The following is a 22,975-nucleotide window of genomic DNA, read 5'->3' on the forward strand; positions in this document are numbered from 1 at the left end:
TTCATGATCGATTTTAAACACTAAAATATAATAATAATAAATGCTAAGTGTCAATCAGTGAGGCTTTCATTGTACTGAGTATGATCAACAGCCAGGATCTAAACCCACAACCTTTTAGTCTAACAATGGGCATTCTAAAGTTAGACCACTGAGCTAGTACAAATGCATATACTATTAACATGCAAAACAAGTAAAAGATGTGTCTTGAAATTAAAAGGGAAAAAAAGTAAATGTCTTGCTTAGCTTAAAGACCCAATCTGATGATAATGGTGTTTTTAACATGTTCTTGTTGAATTTTTTTCATGATGGACATATTTACAAAGAAAAATGTAGTATGTAGTAATGAAGTATGTCTTTATTCAAATATGTGCGACTCAGGTGGAGAAGAAAAAAATGCAGTTTGAAAAAGAGCGTATTTGTGACGCAGAAGATACACTGGTCGGGCCGCAAGCTCCATTCTGATGCATCCTCTTGCAGACAAATGGATCCATGAACATCTTCATTTTCTTTGTTCGAGCTGCCATCTGGCTAAAACTACACGACTGGATAGCTCCAGTACTGCTTGCCATTTCTAATGCTAGGTTGGGGGTGTGAGGGGCTGTAAGCTAGCAGAAGAGAGTGTAAACAGAGAGCTCTCAGTAACAGGAGAGGGGGCAGGGTTGCTCTGCACCAACTAACAGTTCAGAGTTATTCTAATGAACTGCTGCTCTGCAGAAACTATGCTCTAGAAAACAACAAGCTTTTTTTTTTTGGCTAAAAACAGCACAATCATAATTAATATGTATCTGCTTTTATGTATTATGTATTTGCTTTCAAATCTTACAAGCACAAACATTTATTTTTCATTAATTTAGATATCAGACATTAAAAAAACATTTGAAACATTACAAAAAGGCCTTTTTATAAATGGGAGGTAATCGCTTGCAGAGTATACTTTTTAGCAAAAACTGCAACGCAGCATAGGAAACCTTTGTACAATTGTGGAAAACCTTTGCCCAAGGAATTCTGTTAAAATAAAATGAAATGATCACTGCAAGAAAAGAAAAGAATATAAGATATCACGGGGAATGAAGTGTTAATAAATTTTGTGCTTTGTTTCATAAGAAGTCCATTCTATCTCAAACAGGTTTAATTCCTATGTCATTTTCCCCTCACTTTCCAATTCTCTTTCACTGCTTCATCCTGTGAGTTTAATGGAACAACTAGAACCGTCTGCTACTGCAAAGTGGATTGCAGCATCTCCTAACCAGTCAAGCATTAAACTGGATTTTAGTTGGTTGAATTAGTGGACTTAACCGATGCCAGCAGCAGGATTGCAAGTTTAAATTTAGCAAAGACTCATTTTAAATGGCGAAATGAATATTAAATATGCCACACGACTGATTAACCTTAGCATGCTTAAATATTTCACCTATCCTTTTATTGCTGCTGACGCTGAATCAGAAAAGTCTAAAAATAGGACATCTCTGAAATGTGTGTCATTGTTAACTTTATATTTAAAGCTGCCGTTTCTATTTGAAACACATTTACACTAAAACCAAGCAACAGAGGAAAAAACAGAGAAAGACACTAGCTGCGGTTACATGGACAAAAGAAAATGGAATTAAACGCCTGATCAGAATAAAAATGTGTCATGTAAGCACGGCGTTCGGTATACTCTGGCCCGATCAGACTGCTGCTGATCGCTGCTGAACTCAGGAGATCCGAGTCTCCCGGGAGGACTGTGTCTTCGAGCAGAGGAGCGGTTTTAAGATGGTGTGTGAGCTAATGGAGGCGGCTTTTGGGTGCAGGATTCTGCTCTGTACAGTCCGGAAAACTGTGAATTAATGTTTCCAATCGTGTCCAGACAAAATAAAGGCTGATGTTATTCCCACATATTTATGTATTTACACATTGCAGCATTGACCGCACAGATTTTTTAAGTTCAACCACGGCTAAATGTTGTTGGCACGTATTAACCTAATCCTAACCCTTCTTCTAGCTCTGTCTAGCCAAGAATAAAGGATTGGCCGCACAGATTTAAAAAAATATGAGCAAACAGGCACTTAATGGTAATCATAACAATAATCAAATCACTTTTGGAAGAGCATCTCACTCTATGACGCAGCTTTCATTGATTACAACGACAACGGAACTAGCTATTTCTGCTTCTACGGCCGTTTCCGGTATTTTAGATAGTTCTGCGCATGTCAAAATGAGTTATTGCAACCAAAAGTAAAGATTTTTTTATATTCATCCTAAGCTAAATGTTGTTGGCACGTATTAGCCTAACCCTAACCCTTCTTCCGGGTCCGTGTTGCCAAGAATAAAGTATTGGCCGTATTGATTCAAAAAATTAGGAGCGAACAGGCCCTAAATAATAGTCATAAACAATATTGAAAGCACATTTAGAAGATTGTCTCACTCTATGCCACAGCTTTGTTTGTTGGCATTTACTGGTCATTTATTCTTCTACGGCCGTTCCCGGTATATTAGAGACTTCTGCACATGTCAAAATGATTTATTCCGACTCAAAGTGTGGCACATGTAAACGTGCGTTAAAATAAGATGAAGTTTTTCTGGGACCATGTATACAGTTAAATTCTAATCCAATCTTTGATCCGATCAAAGATATTTTGCACATAGATTGGCACTTCCATGAATTAAAGACATCACCCATTTGTTACTACCAAATTCGAGTCTCTGATTGGTCAAAGTTCAACAAGGTGTAACTTTCAACGTGGTTGAATGAAGGCACGTTTTGCTGTTTTGTTTTTATTGGGGTCTGGGGACTCAGAAAACTGGCCAGTATCCGCTGTGACCAACCTTCTATTGTGGCCAGTCTAAGGCACACCTGTGCAATAATCATGCTGTCTAACCAGCGTGTTTATATGGCACACCTGTGAAGTGGGAAGGATTACCTCAGCGAAGGAGAAGTGTTCACTATCACAGATTTCAACAGATTTGTGAACAATATTTCAGAGTAATGGTTATCTTGTGTTTATAGAAAACATTTCAGATCTTTTAGTTAATTTAATGACAAAAAAGGGCAAAAACAAAAGTGGCGTGTTTATATTTTTGTCCAGTTTAAGTCAAGGCGGCGTCTCAAAAGATAAAGGGTTGATAAAATGTTTGATCGCTCAAAATTCTAATTAAAGTCCCTTCCAATTGGGAGAAAATGCTTTCAAATAATTGAAAAATGAATGCAGATACACTAAATGAGACTAGATGAACCTCAAAACATAAAATCAAAAAGGCCCAGACTAAATGCCCCAAATCCCCAAACTCTTACTGAAGAAGCCCCATAATAAAAAGAACCAAAGCATCTGCCTTCCAGTGAGGTGAAAAAAAAGTCTGAACATCTCAGCAGGAAATGATAACACCCTCTGGGTAGACTGCAGTGAGGAGTCAAAGACAGAAAAAGTGCCTACATTTGCAAAGTGAGTCTAACGTCACAGTTGAGCTGAGCCTCACATGCAGACCGCTGTCATCTTCCCCAATTCTTACAACTCCACTTCTAAAGAAATGATCATTTGTTTGCCCCAATTATGTCAGTGCAAAACACTATGTTTTAGTTAACTCTCAAGTGAAGGTCTTAGAGGAGGTGGAGGAGAGAAACGGAACACTATCAGGCTGTCAGGGTGGATTACACTGACAGAGCACCTGCCTCTGCGGAGCTGCAAAACAGGGACTTAAGCCAGCGCTCTGCTTTCCACATCAGCTGCTCTTCCATGAGGCTCTGCTGCCCTAGAGGTGACAGAAGCCGAGAATAATCCCTGAAGACAGAACTCTGTTGATGTTAAAGCTCTGTACACGAGGATGTCTCTGTGTGCATCACTGTAAGGGACCGCTTTACGGCTAAATTTAGTCAAATCGTTTGTTTGGAGTGCAGAGAAGAGGAGAGTACGTTGGTCCTGAAGTGCAAATCACTCAACGCAAAAACCTATTAAAATCAATACAAAATTTAAAAAAGCAAATAATAAATAAGGAACATTACATTTAGGATATCAAAACAAAATTTTAGAAACCAGAACCTTATTACAAAAAATGAAACAAAATACAAATGAAATGTTTTGGAAAACCAAAGTCCATCCATTCATCTTCTTCTGCTCATCAGGGACCGGGTCGCGGGGGCAGCAGTCTGAGTAAAGATGCCCAGACTTCAGTCTCCCCAGTAACTTCCTTCAGCTCCTTTGGGGGGACCCCGAGGTGTTACCAGGCCAGCCGAGAGACAGTCTCTCAAGCGTGTCCTGGGTCTTCCTCCGCCCTGGGAGGCATCCAGGAAACATCTGGACTAGATGCCTGAGTCATTCTTAATGGGCTCCTCTTAATGTGGAGGAGCAGCGGATCTACTCCAAGCTCTCTCCGATCTCATGAGGCGAGCATTTGAACGAAGATCAATGGGTGAATTGAAAACTTTGCTTTACGGCTCAGCACTCTTTTCACCACAACAAACCGGTACATTGCCCACATAGCAGCGAAAGCCACACCTGTCAATCTCACGCTCCGATCTTCCCACACTCGTGAACAAGACCCCAATGTATTTAAACTCTCCACCCAGAGAGTGAAACTACCTTTCTCTGGTGAAAAACCATGGCCACCACACTGCTGACCCTCGATCCAGCTGCTTCACACTCAGCCACAAACTGCCCTGATGCATGCTGGAGATCATGGCTCGATAAGGCCAACAGGACAACATCATCTGCAGAGAGGAAATCCGGTGGTCTCCAAACCAGACCTCTGGCTGTGCCAAAAAATTCTGTCCATTAAGAAATTGAACAGAACCTGTGATAGAGGACAGCCCTGCCAGAGTCCAACATGCACCGGGAACAGGTCCGATTCCTCATACAAATACCAGACAGCCCTCGTTTGTCCATCATTTCAACCAAACAATATTTGGCATGAAGCGATACTGGATCGGCTCCGTAATATACCTAAAACGTTTATCGATATGTGGACATTGAAGACGCATCTGAAAAAACTCAAAGTTCAAAACTCAGTAGTCATTATCCAGTCAGCGACGTTCAAAGGGCCTACCTTTTCCGGTTTATTATTGTGTTTCATTTTTTTTACATTTGCATTTGATTTCTGGAAATGACTGTTCTTTTCTGAAACATTTCCCTTTCATTTTGTTTCATTTTTTCAAACTCTCCAGCAGGAATACTTGGTGAAAGAAAACATTCTTCATGGGTTTAAGGGAGATGTTTGACTGGATGAGAGAATCTCATCTGAGTCGCACTCTTAAATAGAAAAACTATTAAGAGTTATTTTCTTAACATTAGGACTAAAAGTGAGACAAAACAAACTGGAACCCTAATTTACTGTAAACTGTAAACTACATTAGCATGTAGTCCACTTTAATATTGCAAAAAGCAGCTTATATGCAAAACAATATGAGGCATAATGACTAACTATGTGGAGGCTGTTGAGATCAAAATCTGTTCTACTTCATATTTGATGAAGACTAACAAAGGAAGGCTTGTGAAAGTACTGATGGAGACGTGTTTGAATACAGAGTTAATGAGGATGACTGTTAAGAAGATGGTACCATGACAGCTTGTGACTTTATCAAACACCTATCAATCAAGACTAAGTCTGACAGATCTCTGTAGAACAAGAACAAAAAGATGATTCATGCCTTATACATTTCTACAAATGCGGTGCATAAAAGTTGTTGAGTAGAAGTAAAATCACTTTAGACAGCTGATGAAGTTAACTTCTTATTCGTATTTTTGTCTTTGGTTGGTGCCAGAATCTATTGCATCTGTAAAGATAAATGAGTGCTTTTTCTGTGTGTTGCAGCTGTGATGTATGTTTGACACAATTTAATAAAACTGATACCATAAATCAATCAAGATGGATAGATTAGAAAAACTGTGCGAATAGGAAAGTGAGAGATGAAGAGAACGGCTCATTATGTGTCGAACAAACTGAATCTTTTAGATTATGGAGATAAGTCAGGGATCAGCTGGGTGGGATGAAGGTGAGACGAAAGCTTTCAACGGGCAACTAGGTGAGCTCTAGTAGTGTGGGTGATGAAGAAAAATGTTAAATCATCATCTGGTTTGGTTTCACACTTCACTTTCAAAAGTGGAAAGACTAGAACAAACAAAAACCCGATAACATCTCTAATTGTCTTTTAAAGGGTTATCACACTGCCTCTTAACCACAGTGGCAAATGGCCATACTTATTGTGCTTTACAGTCCCAGTCCCATTCACCCATGCACACACATTCACACTCTGCTGACCAACACTGGCACCAACCTTTACCCACCAGGAGCAATGTGGGGTTCAGTGTCTTGCCAAAGGACACTTAGACACATGTGCAGGCAAGGCAGGAACCCTGTAATCTTTCGATAAGAAGTCGACCACTCAACCTCTGGACCACCGCCGTCCCAGATGAAATGACCATAAAACATTTCTAACCTCTCTGGGGTTTTTTTTGTCTGTGAACTAATCCAGAATTGACCTGAAATTGATCAGGGGCTTAAGAGGGTCTTAAGAGAACCAGAGTTCATTAGTTTGGTCTGCACCAAAGTTTTCACACCTAAAAACTGTTTGAAAGGAAAAAAAAAATTAATAGGAAAACAATTGAGTGTACAAACGAATTAAAGAATTGCAAACAGCAAAATGCATTGTCATTTGAGTTATGACATCAAAAAACCATGACTATTTGAAATGCAATTGGTTTCGTTTTTCATCTAATTTTTAAAATTGTCATATTGAATTGTAAATCTTAATATTGAATTCTAAACTGCAAAATGTATTTTCATATTCCAAGCCCAAGTTGCATATTGTCAATTGGGCGGCCGTGGTAGAGCAGTGGACCCATGATCGTAAGATTGCAGGTTCGATTCCCACCTTGCACACCCATGTGTCAAAGTGTCCTTGGGCAAGACACTGAACCCCACCTTGCCTCTGGTGGTAGGCAGGCGCCAGTGTTTGGCAGTGGAGCCGCCACATGTGTGTGAATGTGAATGTGTGTGTGACTGGATTAATGGGTCTGTGACTGTAAAGCGCTTTGGGTCTTGTAGGTAGAAAAGCGCTATAAAAGTATACGCCATTTACCATTTCCAAAATGGTTTTTAAAATTGCATGATGTAATTGCAATTTGAATTGTCAATTGACAGTTGCATATTACTTTGAATAACTCAAAAATACAGACTACAGAGTTTCCACTTTTTTTAATATAACTGGTTGCTGACGTGCCGTAGAATTTCTGTCATGGGAAAAAGTGAATTTTGGCTCAAATAAAGTTGAAAGTCCCTGGTCTAGAGGAAGACTAAAGAGAAAGTTTACTGATGCAGTGAATGAATAAATGCAAGGTAGCTGGTGCTAGAGTAGAGGATGCAGAAGACAGGGTTAGATGGAGGAAACTGATTCGATGTGGCGACCCCTGAAGCAAAAAGCCAGAAGGAAAAGATCTACCACTGTAGAACTGTTCCCCTGATTCTCTCCATCCTCATCACTCCCAAAAAGAACCTCACGTCTTCATCTCTGCTTCCCCCAGCTCTGCCTCCGGTCTCTTTTTCCGATTCTCTAAACCAGCGGCCTCAGACTTCAGGCCTAATGGGTCGTCATAGAAACTCCTGTCTCATCTGTTGCTGAGGTTAGTTAGAAAACATGTAGGACACTGGCCCTCAATGGCTGGAGTTTGAGACCTGTGCTCTAAACATCACGGCTGCTCTTACCTTTCCTTTATTCTTGCTGGCACTCTTTTGTTACTCATCCCAGCTAATCTTCCTCCACTTGTTCCAACCTGTTTGGACACACCTCGTCACCCATTTCCAACTCTCTGTTTCTCCAGCAGGGTCGCCCAAATCCAGGCCTCGAGGGCCTCCTGCTGGTTTTTCCAGACACCCTGCCTTATCTGCTGCTGATTACCTGGATCAGGTGTGTTCAGCCAATAAGGAGCTTCAATGGCAGGTTGGTTGGAAAATGTGTAGGACACCGGCCCTCGAGGCCTGGATTTGGGCGCCCCTGCGACAGTTGACTCAAAGTAGTAAAAGTCCTTCATCTCTGCTCCCTGAAACCTCACCGTTCCACATGAGTTCCTCTCATTTACACACAGAGAAATCAAGTTAAAGCTTTAATTTCTGTGGTTTGAAATTCTGCGGGTGAGATGATGAGTTTCTTAATGCTAAGTTTTTTTCAGGAGCACAAGGAATTGACTTTGTGGTTAGTAAAAAAGTTTGTTGTAAATGAAAGCTGGAAACGTTTTGTCCGCATTTTCCTTATTTTTGCTATTGCCTTGCAACTCAAGTGTAATTTATTTTAGGTCAGAGCATTTTAAAAGCGAATGGTGCACTACTTTTATTTTGTTCATTTTTAAACAGGTGGCCCATTTCAAGCTTCACTGAACCTTTTTCATGCTTTTGATGCAGTTAAGTGATGGTGTACTCATAAACAACAACAAACATCATAAGGTGATCATATCATTTTATCAGGCGTTATCATGAATGGTCTTTCTTTAATTTACGTTTTGGAATGTTGCAATTTGAAAAAAGTGCCACAATCTGTTTTTGTCAAATCATAAATGTCACTTTTAATATTTTCTTTATATAATTAAGACTAAATAAAACAGACTTCTATCATTTCACATGGGGAGGCACGTTTTAGGCTTTTCTCTACACAACATAAACGGAGCACACCAAGCAAAGGCAAAAGGTTTTCATTTCTTGTTACTGAGTTTTCATCCAAACACTTTACTTAAAATTATCAGTAAAAAAAAATAATTTCAATGCTGTGGACCTTCACGTCTTCCCTTAACAGAACTCATTTTGGAAAAGGCCTTCCATGAAGCTAATTTCCTGCTTTAGATGATCATTTTATGATCATTTTATTAAACTTTTCCAAGTTTCTTTAAAAAATAAGTGAGTGAAAATTCATTTTTTTTGTACACATTTTCCTCGAATGTGTAGTGAATCACAGTTACGACATCAAAACACAGAGAAACTGGAACTATCATATGAGCAGCTTTATGCAGACTCCTGCCTTCACAGCTGCAGCATACATCCCATAATTACAGCCAACTTCACTAAAGATCAACCAACTTCAAGGAGCCAATAGATGTTATGTGGAGTCAGTAACATAAATTTAGGCAAATGAAACGCTGTTAATGTCTAGCTCTTTCCAAAAATCACAGCTATTATGAACTCCTGTTTGTGTCTAAAAATAAGAGCACCTATGTTGAAATCTTGTTTGTTAAGAAAATAAGAGTCTTTTTTTCACGTAGAACGGATGTATGAAAAATGAAATATTTCATTAAGCTTTTTCAAAATCGATTTGGACATAAAATTTGCACAATTTCTAACAATCTCATTTCAAAACAAAACAAACGTTGTACTGCTCTCTTTAACCTTATAAGAAGCACCCTGTCAGTTCATTCATTTTAGTTTTATTTAATTTCAAAAACATTTAAATGAATATAAAATACATTAAAAACATATCTAGGATGGATTTTGTTGTTGGCCACAAATATTTAAAATCAAACTTAAAGTTAAAGTCCCAAATGTGTTCTCTGTATGTGTATTAATAAAAATAAACAATAATAAAATCAGGGGACCTTTCTTATTATTGCCACAGTGAAAATCAGAAAAAATATCAAAGTTCTGGAGGCCCCAGCAGGCTGGCTCCCCATCCCGCAGCGGGTCTCTGTCTGGCCGCCAGCTCTCCTCCCGGGAGCTGGCATAGTGATCATGATCATTCCACCTCCATCTTCCCTGCGACAGAAATTCCATGGTGTACCCAACAGATTTGGTTCAGACGGGTACCAAATTATTAAAAAGCAAGGTTTGGTACATACATTTGTTTCAACATTCTGACAAAAAGTGTCAGTTTGGAACCAAAAACATGTCACTTTTCACCATTTCTTTATTGCTAAATTTCAACTTTTGAGAATAGAGACGGTCAGTCGGTGTGGTTTGTGCTGCCCCCATGACAAGCTCTTCACTTAGGCAAGACACAGCTATCGTCATCGGAAAAGAGGGATCAGTGGCGGGGCTACTCAGCTTAGCACCACTGGCCACGCCCATGTAGAGGAAATTCTGGAAATAGAGGCTTCAGATAAACATGAAATATGGCTTTTTAAGACATTTAGGTTGTGGGATTTTGGTAAAAAACTTCATAATCATAATTGAAACACCACTGGGAACCTTTTTATTTTTTTTAAATTGTCAAAGGGGGACTTTGTATACGAGAGAAATGACAGAAAATTAATAATGAACGTTTAAAGGTTAAATAAATATCATCAAGGATAGGAAAAGAACAAAACCTGGGTTTCATCAGATTTTCTCTGCAGATGCAGCGTGGGTGAAGGAACTACTGTGCGTCTCAGCCGAGTTTCATTCCTCCTAAACTGTCAGGTTAGAAGCCCGTTTATCGATGCTGGCAGCCACATTTCAGGCTGCTAAAAAGCGTTCCTACCATACATGTGTAGAGGACATCATGGATTATTTCCCATTTAATAACCTGTCAAAGTCAAAAAGGATTTGTTCAAGCCCCAGCTCACAAAAAAGAGGCGGCGGCTAAGCCTGCAGCTTTCAGCTCTGCGGCTGCCTGGTCACTGGTCAGCACTGCTCCACATGCGGAGCTGGAAAATACAGAAGCAGCAGCTCAACATGCTTATTTTTCCTGTTAATGTTTTCAAATCCAAATGCAGTTCTTTAAAAAATGATTCTGATGAGAAGCCAATGACAAAATGAGTCTAATGCTAAAGTCATTGTGGTGACTTCTCACAGGAAAAAAAATGTGGAGGAATCGGCACATCTGCTCCGTGACTGTGGTCTGCAGCACCAAAGGCTTTCCAGGAGGCTCATTTTCTGCTTTGTTCTGCTGTTATTTTCAACACTGACAGCTGTGATTAATAGATTCTCTAAATGAAATGGATGTGGTGCCAGGAGTGGAAGTCTGATCCACATGTCAACAATGGGCCTTAAATGTGATTTATAACAGCTTGTGATCATTAGAAACTGTTTTATAAAAGTTTTTTATTTTTCCACAGCTCTGAGGATCTATTTTAACTTAAACACTGCTTTGATTTTCTTAAAAACACAATCAACTCAACAGAAAGAAACAAACAACAGCAGGTTTTTTGTAATACACCTTGATTTTTGGTCATTTTTTTGACAATATATATTTTTTCTTCAATAGTAGAATCTTTGAATGTAGTATTTCTAGCAAATCAACTGAAGCTTGACAAAGATGTTCCCTAACTCCTTGGTTTGCCTCATTGACATTAAAAAGTCAAATTATCAGAATAAAACAGGATTAAAGAATAATGTAAACAACTTAACACTTATATTTGGGTTTTTTGCACCTTAATTAAATTGTATTTTTTGTAATCAAAGTTAAGATGCTTTTAATTTCTTATTTTTTTACAAGTCAATGCTTTACATAGAATTGTTTTAAACAGATCAACTTACTTGCTTTTTGGTTGGACATTCTTAGTTTGTTAGTTCAGCTCTTTTGTTGACGCAATTTGAAACTAATTTGAAAGATAAACATTCAAAAGCTTAATTTTAGACGTAAAATGTATTTTTTAATATAATCCAATTCTGTTTTAACGTCTCTCCCTAAACACTTGTAAAAATATTTATTCTTATAATCAAGTGTTGTATTCTTATCAAACTATGCTTCTGCGATATTTGAGGTCTGGTGGCTTTTAAATTGTTCTCTGTTTACCTTTTATAATAAATATTTAAGAAATCTTTCGTCTTCTTACAACAGAGCTTTGTCTCTTAATAAAATTCTTCCAAACCAAGTTTTTTCCTCATTAAAATGAAGATTTTCATTTCCGATTCTGTTCCTTCCTGTAATCATTGCTAAATTGCTTCAGCTGGATTTGTCAGTTCAGACGGAAAATCCAACCATCCCTGTAGTTTCTCTGCCTTCAGGTTTGTCACCTCAAATCTACAAATCACAAAATGAAAAGTCGAGGCACACATTTTTTTATAATTTGTTAAAACTGTTTAATTTGCCACAGAATAGAGAAAGTCTACTTTTTAAAAAAACACTTTTTTAACAAAAGAATCCGTTCCGAAAAACATTCTCCCTGTAGATGAGTTTTGTGCAACAGATGTCTGTGAAGCTGTTGAGGTGGGATTTACAAGCCATTAAGCTTCTAAGAGTAATAATTAAAAAAAAAAAAAACTTATTAATGTAAGTTTCATGTTTTCAAAATAGGAAAATGAAAAGTTGCACTTTGAGTCGACACACCTTTTTTTGTATGTGTAAGTCTGCAGACGGTAAGTTCTTGGCGCCTTCAGCTTGCAGGTGTTCTGCAGCTGTATTTCACTCTGTTACCATGAGCACAGATGGTTCACTGCAGATGCTGAACTACACCTTCATCATTTCTGATACCTGATGACCTTAAGCAAACCTTTCTGCTCGATTTCATCTCAGAGCAGGCTCAGGTGATGTGTGTGGGCCTTCTGGATCTTTGTCATCTGATGCACAAATGACCTTTTCAACCACATTTCTGGTTGCTGTTGATTTTTTTTTTTTTTTTTGAAGAAACTTTAAGGGAAATCTGTGCTTTGTGTAAAATAAATAAAAGTTTTGTAGCAGAAATGTAGCACAGCAAATGAATAATAATAAAAAAAAACTTTGTAAAAGTATCCTATGGCTGTTTATTCAATCTTCCTGCGTTCCTTAACCCACACTATTCTGAGTTCATTTTAAAATTACTTATAAACAGGAGATTTGAGGTTAAATCAATTGTTTTGAGCCCAAAACTTCTAACAATCTAAAATGAATAACACTATCAAATCGTATTTCAAATGTACTTACAGCGTTGTTTTCATTTCCATTCAAATGTAGGCCACTGTCAAAAAGCGGAGAGGATCCTCGACTGTGATCCAGCCCCGGAGAACCTGAGCAAACACAACCGAAAAGCACAAATTCAACAAAGGAGAACCACAACAAAACACTCAGTTTTACTTTAAACCGTTTTCTTTAGGAGAAGAAAAACCAACAACACAGAAACAATTCAAGTTCCCAGTGTTGAATTTTGAGTTCTGCTCATCACTTTCTTCTTCTGCCCTCACCATGAGCCGCAAACTGTGGATTACAACAGAGACAGATGCTGCTCTTTGATGATTTTTAGCTTGGCATCAGGGACGCTGCTTTCAGATTCAGTTACACAAAGTGTGGCAGGCCGCTCGTGGCTTTTCCTGCATGCGCCCAAAACAACAAAGGACATCTTTGCGAGAATCCCACTTGAACCTTTTTGCCTTTTTAGCCAACAAAACCACAATCCGCCACCCACATGAGCAAAACATTGAGGTTTTACTGGAAATGTTGGCTAAGAGACACAAGAACTGGATTTGAGAAAGAGCGACGTTTATTAATTTGACTAGAAATATCCAACAACATCAAGTCAACATTTTAATTATATCTATGTGCACTTCCTGTAGGCTCAAGGTAAATCCCTGATTTTCAAGTATATGAAACATTTTAAGAAAATTGATTTGAGATTCACATAAGAAAATGTATAATTAATAAACATTCCTGTGGTGAGAGTTAACATAAGAGTCTTTTGTTTCCAAAACCAAATTCTGCAGTATTAGGTGTTCTGCAGGCGGGAACCTCTTTAATGTGAAAATATTCTAAATGTAATCAAACGTCAATTCATATTTGATGATTTAGGTTGAGTTTAAAAGATACCACTTTTACAAAAGCAGTAAAAAATGATAAAGAAAGACTAAACCAAACATTACATTGTTTTTAAATTGAGTATTTTAAAATGTCTGGCCAATTTTACTTAGAATCATGAATCTGTAAATCTGCAGGAATCTTTTTTTTTTCCTTTGACAAACTAGAAATTATGTTGATGCCATACAAGGAGGTCAACAAAAACTAGCAAGAGAAATAAACATCTATAACAATGCTACTTTTTGATCTACTCATAAAATGTTTCTAATTTTTGAAAATTGCAGCTCTGATTTAAAATTACAAAATAGATTACGCATCTTTTTTGACAGCTTGCACCATTTGACATTTATAAGGCTAAAGACTAAAGACTACCCTGAACAGTAATTAAAATGATTCCTGGTAATCTTGGAATTCCCATGTCTATATAAAGAAAATATTTACACTTTATTGAATATGAGTGTAGTGTCTAGACCCAATATGAGTCTAGACCCATATTTATCCTTTTATTCTTTATCCTCTATCATCCAAAGGTTGATTTCCATCCATCTCCTATTGTGGCTGCTCCAGTTAACTGTCCTGTTATCTGTGTGGAGGAGCCAAACAAACAGGATGAGAAATGCTTCAGCTGCACACATGCTTGTTAACACACTGCACAAAAACACATCAAAAGAGTTTAGAGAGACTACAAGGTCTCATTTAGAGCCATAAGAAAAATCGAAGATTTCTCCAAAACCAGGGAATTGTTTGAAAACACAAATAAAATGACAATTAAAAAATGTCTAAGCCTTTTTTTTAAAACTATACAAAAAATGTTTAATGCTCATTTAATCTGAAAAAAGTAAACCAATTTATTTGGCAAATCATCAATTACTGAATGTAAGTTCCTTTTGATTAAGACGACTTTGATGATTAAATATTTTGACTGTTTTCTAGACCTTTAAAAGAAAAAGTAACTTGATTTGTGAATAAACAAAATGGTTAAAGCAATAATTGTGGTTGATATATTATATTGTTTTTAATTTGAAAAAGTTTTACCGGTAATTGAGGTAGCATTTTATTACAAAAGCCCTTTAATCATAGTCCAGACTATATACTATGTATTCCGCCCTATAAGGTACACCTATAAACTTCAATTTTTTTCTAATTACGACAATGTGCTTCATAATCTAGAGTGACTTAAATATTGATTACTGTAATTATGGTTGTGTTTACTGATGTTAAGGTTATTTGGAGAGGTACACAGCGCTCTGTTAAAATACTTAGTTGGGTATTTTTGTAACAAAGAAAAAAACATGATCATATTCCTGACTATACATTTTTTATGAAGATCCTGGTCAAAGAGTTTGGAAAAGTGAGAGTTCATGTTTGAATCTGTTTGCTTCTCTTCTTGAAATTGCCTTAAATTTCCAGCTCTGAAAGCAACAGAGCCGGATCCTCACCCTTTTCTTCTCCTGTTAATCAAACCTGGCTTTGTGGTGGAACTGGGAAAGCATCAGGACTGAACGGCCCTTTTCCTTAGAGAAATGTTCTCCTCTAAAAAACAGAAGAAAAATGTCTTCGTCTCTTCAGTGTGCAAAGAAGACATTGGCTGTCTCTAAGGACTACGACATGAAAAAATTGTTTGGTTGAACATTTCCTGGTTTTTCTATTTGCCTGTTTTCACATAAAGCATTGCTTTAATGGTGTGCACTGTACTATTGAAGCTTTAGACAGATTTCTTTGTCTTACATTTTTATCTGACATGAAAAAGATGTTAAGCACAAAGAAGATCTTTGTGTGACGTTTTTAAGCGCTTAGTCTCTGAAATGCACCCATCAACACCTCTTTTCCCACTTATGCAACTCTTTCATTATCAGCTTTTCTTAGTCCAGGAGCTGTTTGGCCTCTCTCCACTCCACATATCTTTATTTTTCCACTTTTATATAAAGAGAACACAGTCCAGCTTCATTTTAAGAAGTGCTCTGAAAATTGCTGAAGCTGTCATCAGCTGCTTTGAGCTCTTATTTTCTTGACCACATCCTTCATTCTTCACCTTTCATCGCCCCACTTGGACGATTTTAGTGTCTCAGTTTTTCAAGCTGCTGAAGGTAAAAAGCAGCTGAGCTTCATTTCTGCTGAACTCGGGCCGTTGAGTGTGACACAGTTTATACAATCATCTACTGAACAGCTTTAAAGCCCAAACAGGGAGGGGCCTGCTGCGACGGCTATTGTCAAAACTGTTATTAAAATCGGAGTTTTTGGAGTCTGTGACACAGGCGCTGGATGCTTACCCAGAGGCAGTTTCAGAAATGATGGGACTTCTCGCAGGTAGCGCACAGTGATGGTGACCTCATCCCCTGCAGTACGTAGAAGGTGAACCTGACAGAAGCAGAGAGTGATGGGTAAGAGATCGGGAGCCATGCAGCCAGATAAAACCTCCGTGAGGGAAGCATCACCAGAGTAAACAAAACACAACAGATGAGTCTGGAATATTAAACAAGAAATGAAAGCATGACTGAGTGGCTTTCCTTGACTTATTGGGCCTTCGTTCTTCTGTCATGTCAGCTGACATCACAAAGCAATTTTGTTTTTAGTGCCTAAATCCTTAAAACTGTTGTGTTAGAAACTTTCTGATAAATTATCCTAAAGCCAGGCAGATCCTCTCTGTCATGCAGGGGTGTGTCGTCAGGCCCAGCATCTGACAGGGAGGCAGGCTGGAATTGAACACTCCGCAGGTTTAGTTTGAAAGACAAACTGCTCGTTACATATTTTGATGGTCTGGAGGCGACTGGTGAACAGCTGACACTGCAGAGCGGTGACGGACGGACAGAGATCAAAAGGGCGGCCGTGACTCGTAACAGTTAGAAAGAGAAATTGAAGTAAAAGAAATAGGACCATTTCAGAACTAGTCAAAAATGATAATAAAACCAAATAAAGTCTTTAAAAGTACACAAAAGGACAATTTCATGTCATCTATATGAAAGCAATGCAGTTTTTTTAGCATTAATGTTAAAGGAAACAGAGCAACATTTAAATAAACAATACTTACAACTTCCTCATGAGTGCAACTTTCCACATTTATGCCATTAACCTAAAGAGAAATGAAGATACAAAGAATTCTTTTTAAAGTGAGTTTTTGGAGACAGTATTTTTTAGAAAAGTTCTTTTTAGTATTTCAAAGACTTGAAGTTCAAATTAATTAAATCTGAACTTAAACATTTACTTTTTTAATGTAGAGGATTGTAACTTATAGTCAAATAGGTTGAGACTGTTTGCATTAATGTAGCGTAGCATGGAGGCCTTCTGTCCGTGCCTTTGCTGAGGTGTTTTGGAAGTGCAGGCTGACTTTGACCTTCAGGTCATGTGACTTTGCTGGTCATTTAACCACAGGGGTGTTGTGGTTACTCCACCTGGAATAATTACCTTCAGAGTGGGCAAGTGCCAAGTTGTGGTGGAAAATGAAACCAGCATCTCCATAAAGCTCCTCAGCATGTGTTCCTAAACCTGTTGGTTGATGGCCTGTATCTACGTTGGAGCTGATAAACTGAGCGGACAGACATCAGATGATGGCATTGCTCCACAAACCACTGCTGACAAAAGAACTCCACACTGGATCTCAAAAAACATGTTTCTCATTTCTTTCTCCCAACTTCATTGCAACAGAAATATAAAATGAATTTATGCTGGAAAAAAAAGGATCTGCAGTTGAGTTAATTTGTTTGTAGTTAAGGGCCAACGTCACTGACCATGCATTTGGTTTAAGTAATTTGACACACACATACAACAGTTGTGGGTGTCCTTGTTGCGTAGCTCCAACACCACTCATACAGGTCTTTCACAAAATACTTGAAAGACCGTTTACAAATCCTCTCAAGTCTCAAAGTCACACAGCACTGGGTGAACAGTCACCTCCTCTAGCACGGACCTTTTCTATTCACCTTATTCAGGCTGGACAAATGTAATGTTGGATTTACACTGGTCCGTCTGCGGTGCGTCTCCCTTGCATTCAGTGGGAAGATCGTCTCACGACTGTCAGTTAGTGTATATATTCTCCGTTGACTCATTTGTGTATAAAACCACAAGTCTTTGCATTTATCTATTTATTGAAAAAACAATAAATAAATAATACTGATAATAATTAAAAAAATAGAAAAGTAAGAAAAAGAAAAATGATGACAAATGAAACAAAACAGAACAGAAAACAAGCGGCCAGCAACAAAAACTACAAAGAAAAGCCTCAGACACAATAGGACACAAGTGTCATCTACTAACAAGACATTGATGGTGTTTTTTCAGCAATTTCAATGCAATGAGGTATGTGCAGAAATAAAAGAGTGCATAACTTAAAGCTCTGATTGGAGTTTCTGTTAAAGAGCTACTTTTTCTAACTCCTTATAATAGCAAAGGTAAAACTTTTCATACATACATCATTTTTTTACCACTATTTTTCCATTATTCTCTTTCAAACAAGCCCACGCCTAATTTGCGTCTTCTTCTCACTAACGTATGATAATAGCTTCAATATTCTGCTCTGTGACATTTCAGACAACTTGCAAATAAATGTAAACAGTAGTGATCTGAAGATGAAGGCAGCGGCAGCTCTATTAATAAAAGATTCGTAATAACGTCCATTATGAATGTGGGTATTACTTTGGCATCCATTCAGTCTTTTTGATATTCTAGATCAACAGTCGATCCAATATGGAAGCCAGACAGACTCAAATTAACTTTAAAATGAGCCAACATGAATGTTTTCCAAGAAAACCTTGGCAAATTCAAACAGTTCATTTCTGAGGCGATATTTACTGATCACAATATTTATTTTCAACCACAGACTGACAGCTATTTGCAAATATATTTGCAAAGAAAACATTTCTAGTTGAACTTGCAATTTAAAAAATGTAAATTTATGTCCTTTAGTGGACCTTTTCACTTTATAGCAGGTTTGAAATAAAGATTCTTCATATTGTGACCTGAACAGTTTCTATGCAATTTAAACTTCTGCACCAACCTGAAGGACGGCGTCTCCAATGAAAAGCTTTCCAGTCTGATCGGCTGCAGAGAGCAATTGATGGAGGTTAATGAAAACATTAAAGGATAATTGCTCATCTCTGACATGATAGAAATAACAATCAGTGTCTCCGTCATACTTATCTTAGACACCATCCTAAAGCTCAGAGACTAAACACAAGAAAGCGTGAAATTCCAAACTAATCAGGATATCAACTCTTTTGCACTGGCGTGACAGGAAACCATGTCGTTAAAAGGAGATTAGTCAAGGTTTCCATGGTCCCCTCCTACATTCACCATTGTGTTGGAGGGCCACATCACCATTTCGGTAAAGTTAAAAGGAAAAGAATTTGAAAACTTTTATTCTGCAAAATACAAAAAAAAATAAATCCAAATTGTTTTGTTTTCTGGTGACACAACTTAGTCTTTTTTTTAAACAAGTTAGATAGTGCCCTTGTTTCTATGTCAGTTTTGTACTGAAAGTTGAATTTAAATGTACCAAACAATCAGACAATCCTTGAATATAATTAAACTTTTACTGTCTTTTGAACACTGCAATCAATACATTAAAAAAAAGCGGTGTTCATCATCAACTCCTTTCTTCGATTTTGAAAGCAGCATACTTTCTTTTAATTTTTGGAATGACTTTCATGCTTTTTAATGGTTTCTTTCCTTCATTAAAATATTGTTCTGTAGTAACCCCTCCAATAAGTTGCTTTCAGACTTTGTTCACATTATCGACCAACCTAATTAAGGAAGGGGGAAGATGCTAAAATAAAATAAGGAACCTCAAGGGCATCATTTTATTTTGAAATCCAATTTGTGGAGGATAATTCTCTTCAGAATTCCCCCAAAAAGCCAATTCTGAACACATTTCCACCCATTTCTAAAATGTTTTGTAATTTTACATCTGTGCATGTGTACACAAACACAAACAGAAAGCAGCAGTAACGTTTTGTTTAATTTGGAAATAATAGCAAAGTTAACAATACGATGAACTACAATGTGTAGGGAAAACAAAGCTTTTGAAAGGAGCAGGAATTTCAAAAATCCCATTATTATTTATGTATTCAGGTAGTTCTCCAATTGACATCAGATTATTGCCATCTGATGTTTTTCCGATGCTCGCATTTCCAAGAATTAGCGTTACCGATTCCTCCCACTTGTCTGACTTTTGTGGTCATGTAAAAAAACTCTCCAATGCCAACACAAAGGTCAAACAATTACAAACCTTACTTACCAACTTGATCCTTAAAGATCTTAGAAATAACCACTGGAACGTTGTGCTCTGCACCTCCCTGAAAATACCAAAAAAAAAAAAAAAAAAAACCTGTTGAATTATGGAGTAACTTTCTTTTCAAACTCATTTTCTACATAAAAAAAATAACCAACTTTAATCACTTCCACTCAAATATGTTTCATTTTCACTTCCATCATTGAGTAATGTAAACATATCTGCTTACTTTGATGCTTAGGCCGAGTCCTCCAGTTGCTTGTCTTCGCAGTACAACAGTTCTGTGCTTTAAAAAGTGGGAGTTTCTTATTGGCAAAAGGGATATTGGGAGTACAGGGACAGTCTTCTGCAGTAAAACGACATTAACTGCAGTAAAAGTGTTAAGTTCTCAGGAGCACTTACATTTACTTGGGATTCAGTTCCACTGGTACAAATCACGTCCAGCTTCTGTATGGTTAATGCCTCTTTGGTCAGCTTCAGGCAGACGTCGTAGGTATTGTTGGTGTCCTCATTGTAGAGCAAAGCAATCCCAGATTTTGTCTGTTGGCGTTGAAAAGAGCATTGACATTTTACCAAGCAGACCAATTATGTACACAATGAACAGTTTAATCTTCTTTTTCTCAAAATGTCACCATTGAGCCATGCTTCTCTGCTCTAGTTTTGGGTTAATTAGTTTTGTGCGACATTGTGAACGCTGGAAAATAGAAGAAAAAAAATTCCTTTTGCAGATTTAAAACCCAAAACTTTTGACTAAGGAAAGTTTAGGAAAACCTGTCAAAATGGACATCCAGAATATATTGCAAAGTTTTCTTCTTGGAACTTTGTCATAGAGAATCTTATTTGTCATAGAGAATCTTGTTTGAATACAAAACTTTAAAAAAAGCTTAACAACTTAAAAAAAAAGTAATTTTGAAAATTTCAAATGAATTTCTTTGGCGTGTCAGTATATCAGCATGCTGCTTAATTTCTGAGTTTCCCCCATGAGAGACTTGTGACCTCTTCTGCTAGGAAATCTGAAGACTCGCAAGTACAAGACCAGCTCAGTGCCATTGTGGAAGAGTGTCCACCCTAAAACTGGAAGGTTCGAGTTCAAATCCACAAACAAGTCAAAACAAAGAGCACTCAGCCTTTGGATTGGGAAATTAACCCACCAAATGTAGTGACTGCAGCTCACGGCTTTCCCGGGGGATGAGTCAAATGCAGAGAACAAATTTCACACACCTATGTGTGACAGTGATGGGACTTTTTTTTTTACTGACTTTAAAGGTGATTCTGCATGAACAAAAGGTTCTGTGCATCAAACGAGATTATAAAAAGTAAATATTTGCATGAGAAACTCTTTCTACAGATGTTTTTAGGGAACACATGGATGTTAAACACCAGTCTTTAGGAATTGGTCATTTTACAGGTCAAAGTTAATGTGAAGCAAGGAATTAGTAAAAATACTAAATTAAATGTTCTCATTTACAAGATGTACCTGTAGCTTCCTGTATCAATACATGACAGAAAAGAAAGATAGATTTCTCCACATACATCTAATTTCATCGTAACTGTGATAAAATATCACTCAGACAAACATAATGTTTCTTTTTTAACCCTGTTCCTGCTTTATTGTTTATTTAAAAGAGCAGGTCTAAATTGGGGAACTTCAATTTTCCAAAGCTTTGTCACAATGGTGACACATAAAATGACTAAAATGACTGAGTCAGACTTACCCACAAACAAAAAAGGAAATATTTTCTACACATTGACAAAACAAAATCAAGTTTAAAGACCTACTAGGATGAAAATTGTGTTGTAACATGTTCTTTCAACATTTTTCTGATGATGAAGGACATATAAACCGTGCAGCACTAGAGCGGTCGATCAGAGGATTGCAGATTCAATTCCCGCCTCGCCCGCCAAAGTGTTGTTGGGCAAGACACTGAACCACACATTGCCTTCTGGTGGTTAAGGGTTATAGATTGGCGCCAGTGTTCGGCAGCAGACCCAGCATCAGCGTGTGTGAATGGGACTGGGACTGTAACCTTCAAGTAATGTAGCAAGATTTTATTTATACATTGCAGCGGTTAGCGCTCTAGCCTCACAGCAAGAAAGCCCCCGATTCAAGTCCCGCTGGGGGACCTGAACCACAACAACAATGGGGGACCTTTCTGTGTGGAGTTTGCAGGTTCTCCATGTAAATGGTAAATGGCGTATACTTATATAGCGCTTTCTACCTTCTTTCGAAGGCCCAAAGCGCTTTACAGTCACAGTTCCATTCACCCATGCACACACACATTCACACACACATTCACACACTGATGGCAGCTCCACTGCCGAACACTGGGGCCAACCTCCCACCAGAGGCAAGGTGGGGTTCAGTGTCTTGCCCAAGGACACTTCGACACATGGGCGTGCAAGGCGGAATTCGAACCTGCAATCTTACGATCATGGGTCGACCGCCCTACCGCTGCACCACGGCCGCCCACGTGCATGCGTGGGTTTTCCCCGGGGACTCCAGCTTCCTCGCACCGTCCAAAAACATGCTTCGTAGAACACTTGGTTTATCTAAATTGTCCCTAGGTGTGAATGTGAGAGTGCGTGGCCAACAGTACTCCATGCCAACAGCATCCACATCTCAGAGGTGAATTTCTAATGAACTACTGCCACTCTGCAGAAACTATGTCCTAGAGAACAACATTTTTTTCATTTTGTTTCAGTTCAGTGAAAATGGCAGCTTAGGATTCATTTTCAGTGTTCAGAAGCCATGGATCCAGTCAGAGAGTCTCCAGATACTGTATATACAGTATGTACCCATAGGTGCAACTCTGTGTCTCTAATTCCTAACATCAACAACATTCTTTGCTTTGCTAACTTTAACCAATTTTAAGGAGTAGAGCAAGCCATAAGATAGCCATCAGTTACAAACATTGGTTTAGACATTATGAATGGTTTGAAAAGCTTGATTTCTCAAACACCAGAAAAAATCTAATAACTAATATTCCCCGCAGGACTCCATGAAATAAAGTAGTAAAAAACAAACCAACAAAAAGAAGAGAAAAACAAACACATAAAAAAGACATTTGTAATTAAAAAAAAAATATTCACATAGCCGGAAAAAGCCAGATCCAGTACAC

General features: G+C 37.9%; 1 protein-coding gene across 2 annotated transcripts in view; it reads right to left on the minus strand.

Moving 5' to 3' along the window:
* sntg2 (syntrophin gamma 2) overlaps positions 1-22,975 on the minus strand; it is a 146,436-nt gene that overhangs the window by 69,768 nt on the left and 53,693 nt on the right. For both annotated transcript variants that reach the window (XM_023951838.1, XM_023951837.1), the window contains exons 2-8: positions 20,259-20,396; positions 20,086-20,142; positions 19,863-19,920; positions 18,624-18,667; positions 16,662-16,703; positions 15,904-15,991; positions 12,770-12,852 (exon numbers count right to left, since the gene is read on the minus strand). In XM_023951838.1, the coding sequence (XP_023807606.1) occupies positions 12,770-12,852; positions 15,904-15,991; positions 16,662-16,703; positions 18,624-18,667; positions 19,863-19,920; positions 20,086-20,142; positions 20,259-20,396 (510 nt within the window). The remainder of the gene's footprint in view (positions 1-12,769; positions 12,853-15,903; positions 15,992-16,661; positions 16,704-18,623; positions 18,668-19,862; positions 19,921-20,085; positions 20,143-20,258; positions 20,397-22,975) is intronic.

Source organism: Oryzias latipes, chromosome 22, assembly GCF_002234675.1.
Source record: "Oryzias latipes chromosome 22, ASM223467v1".
Taxonomy (NCBI): Eukaryota; Metazoa; Chordata; class Actinopteri; order Beloniformes; family Adrianichthyidae; genus Oryzias; species Oryzias latipes.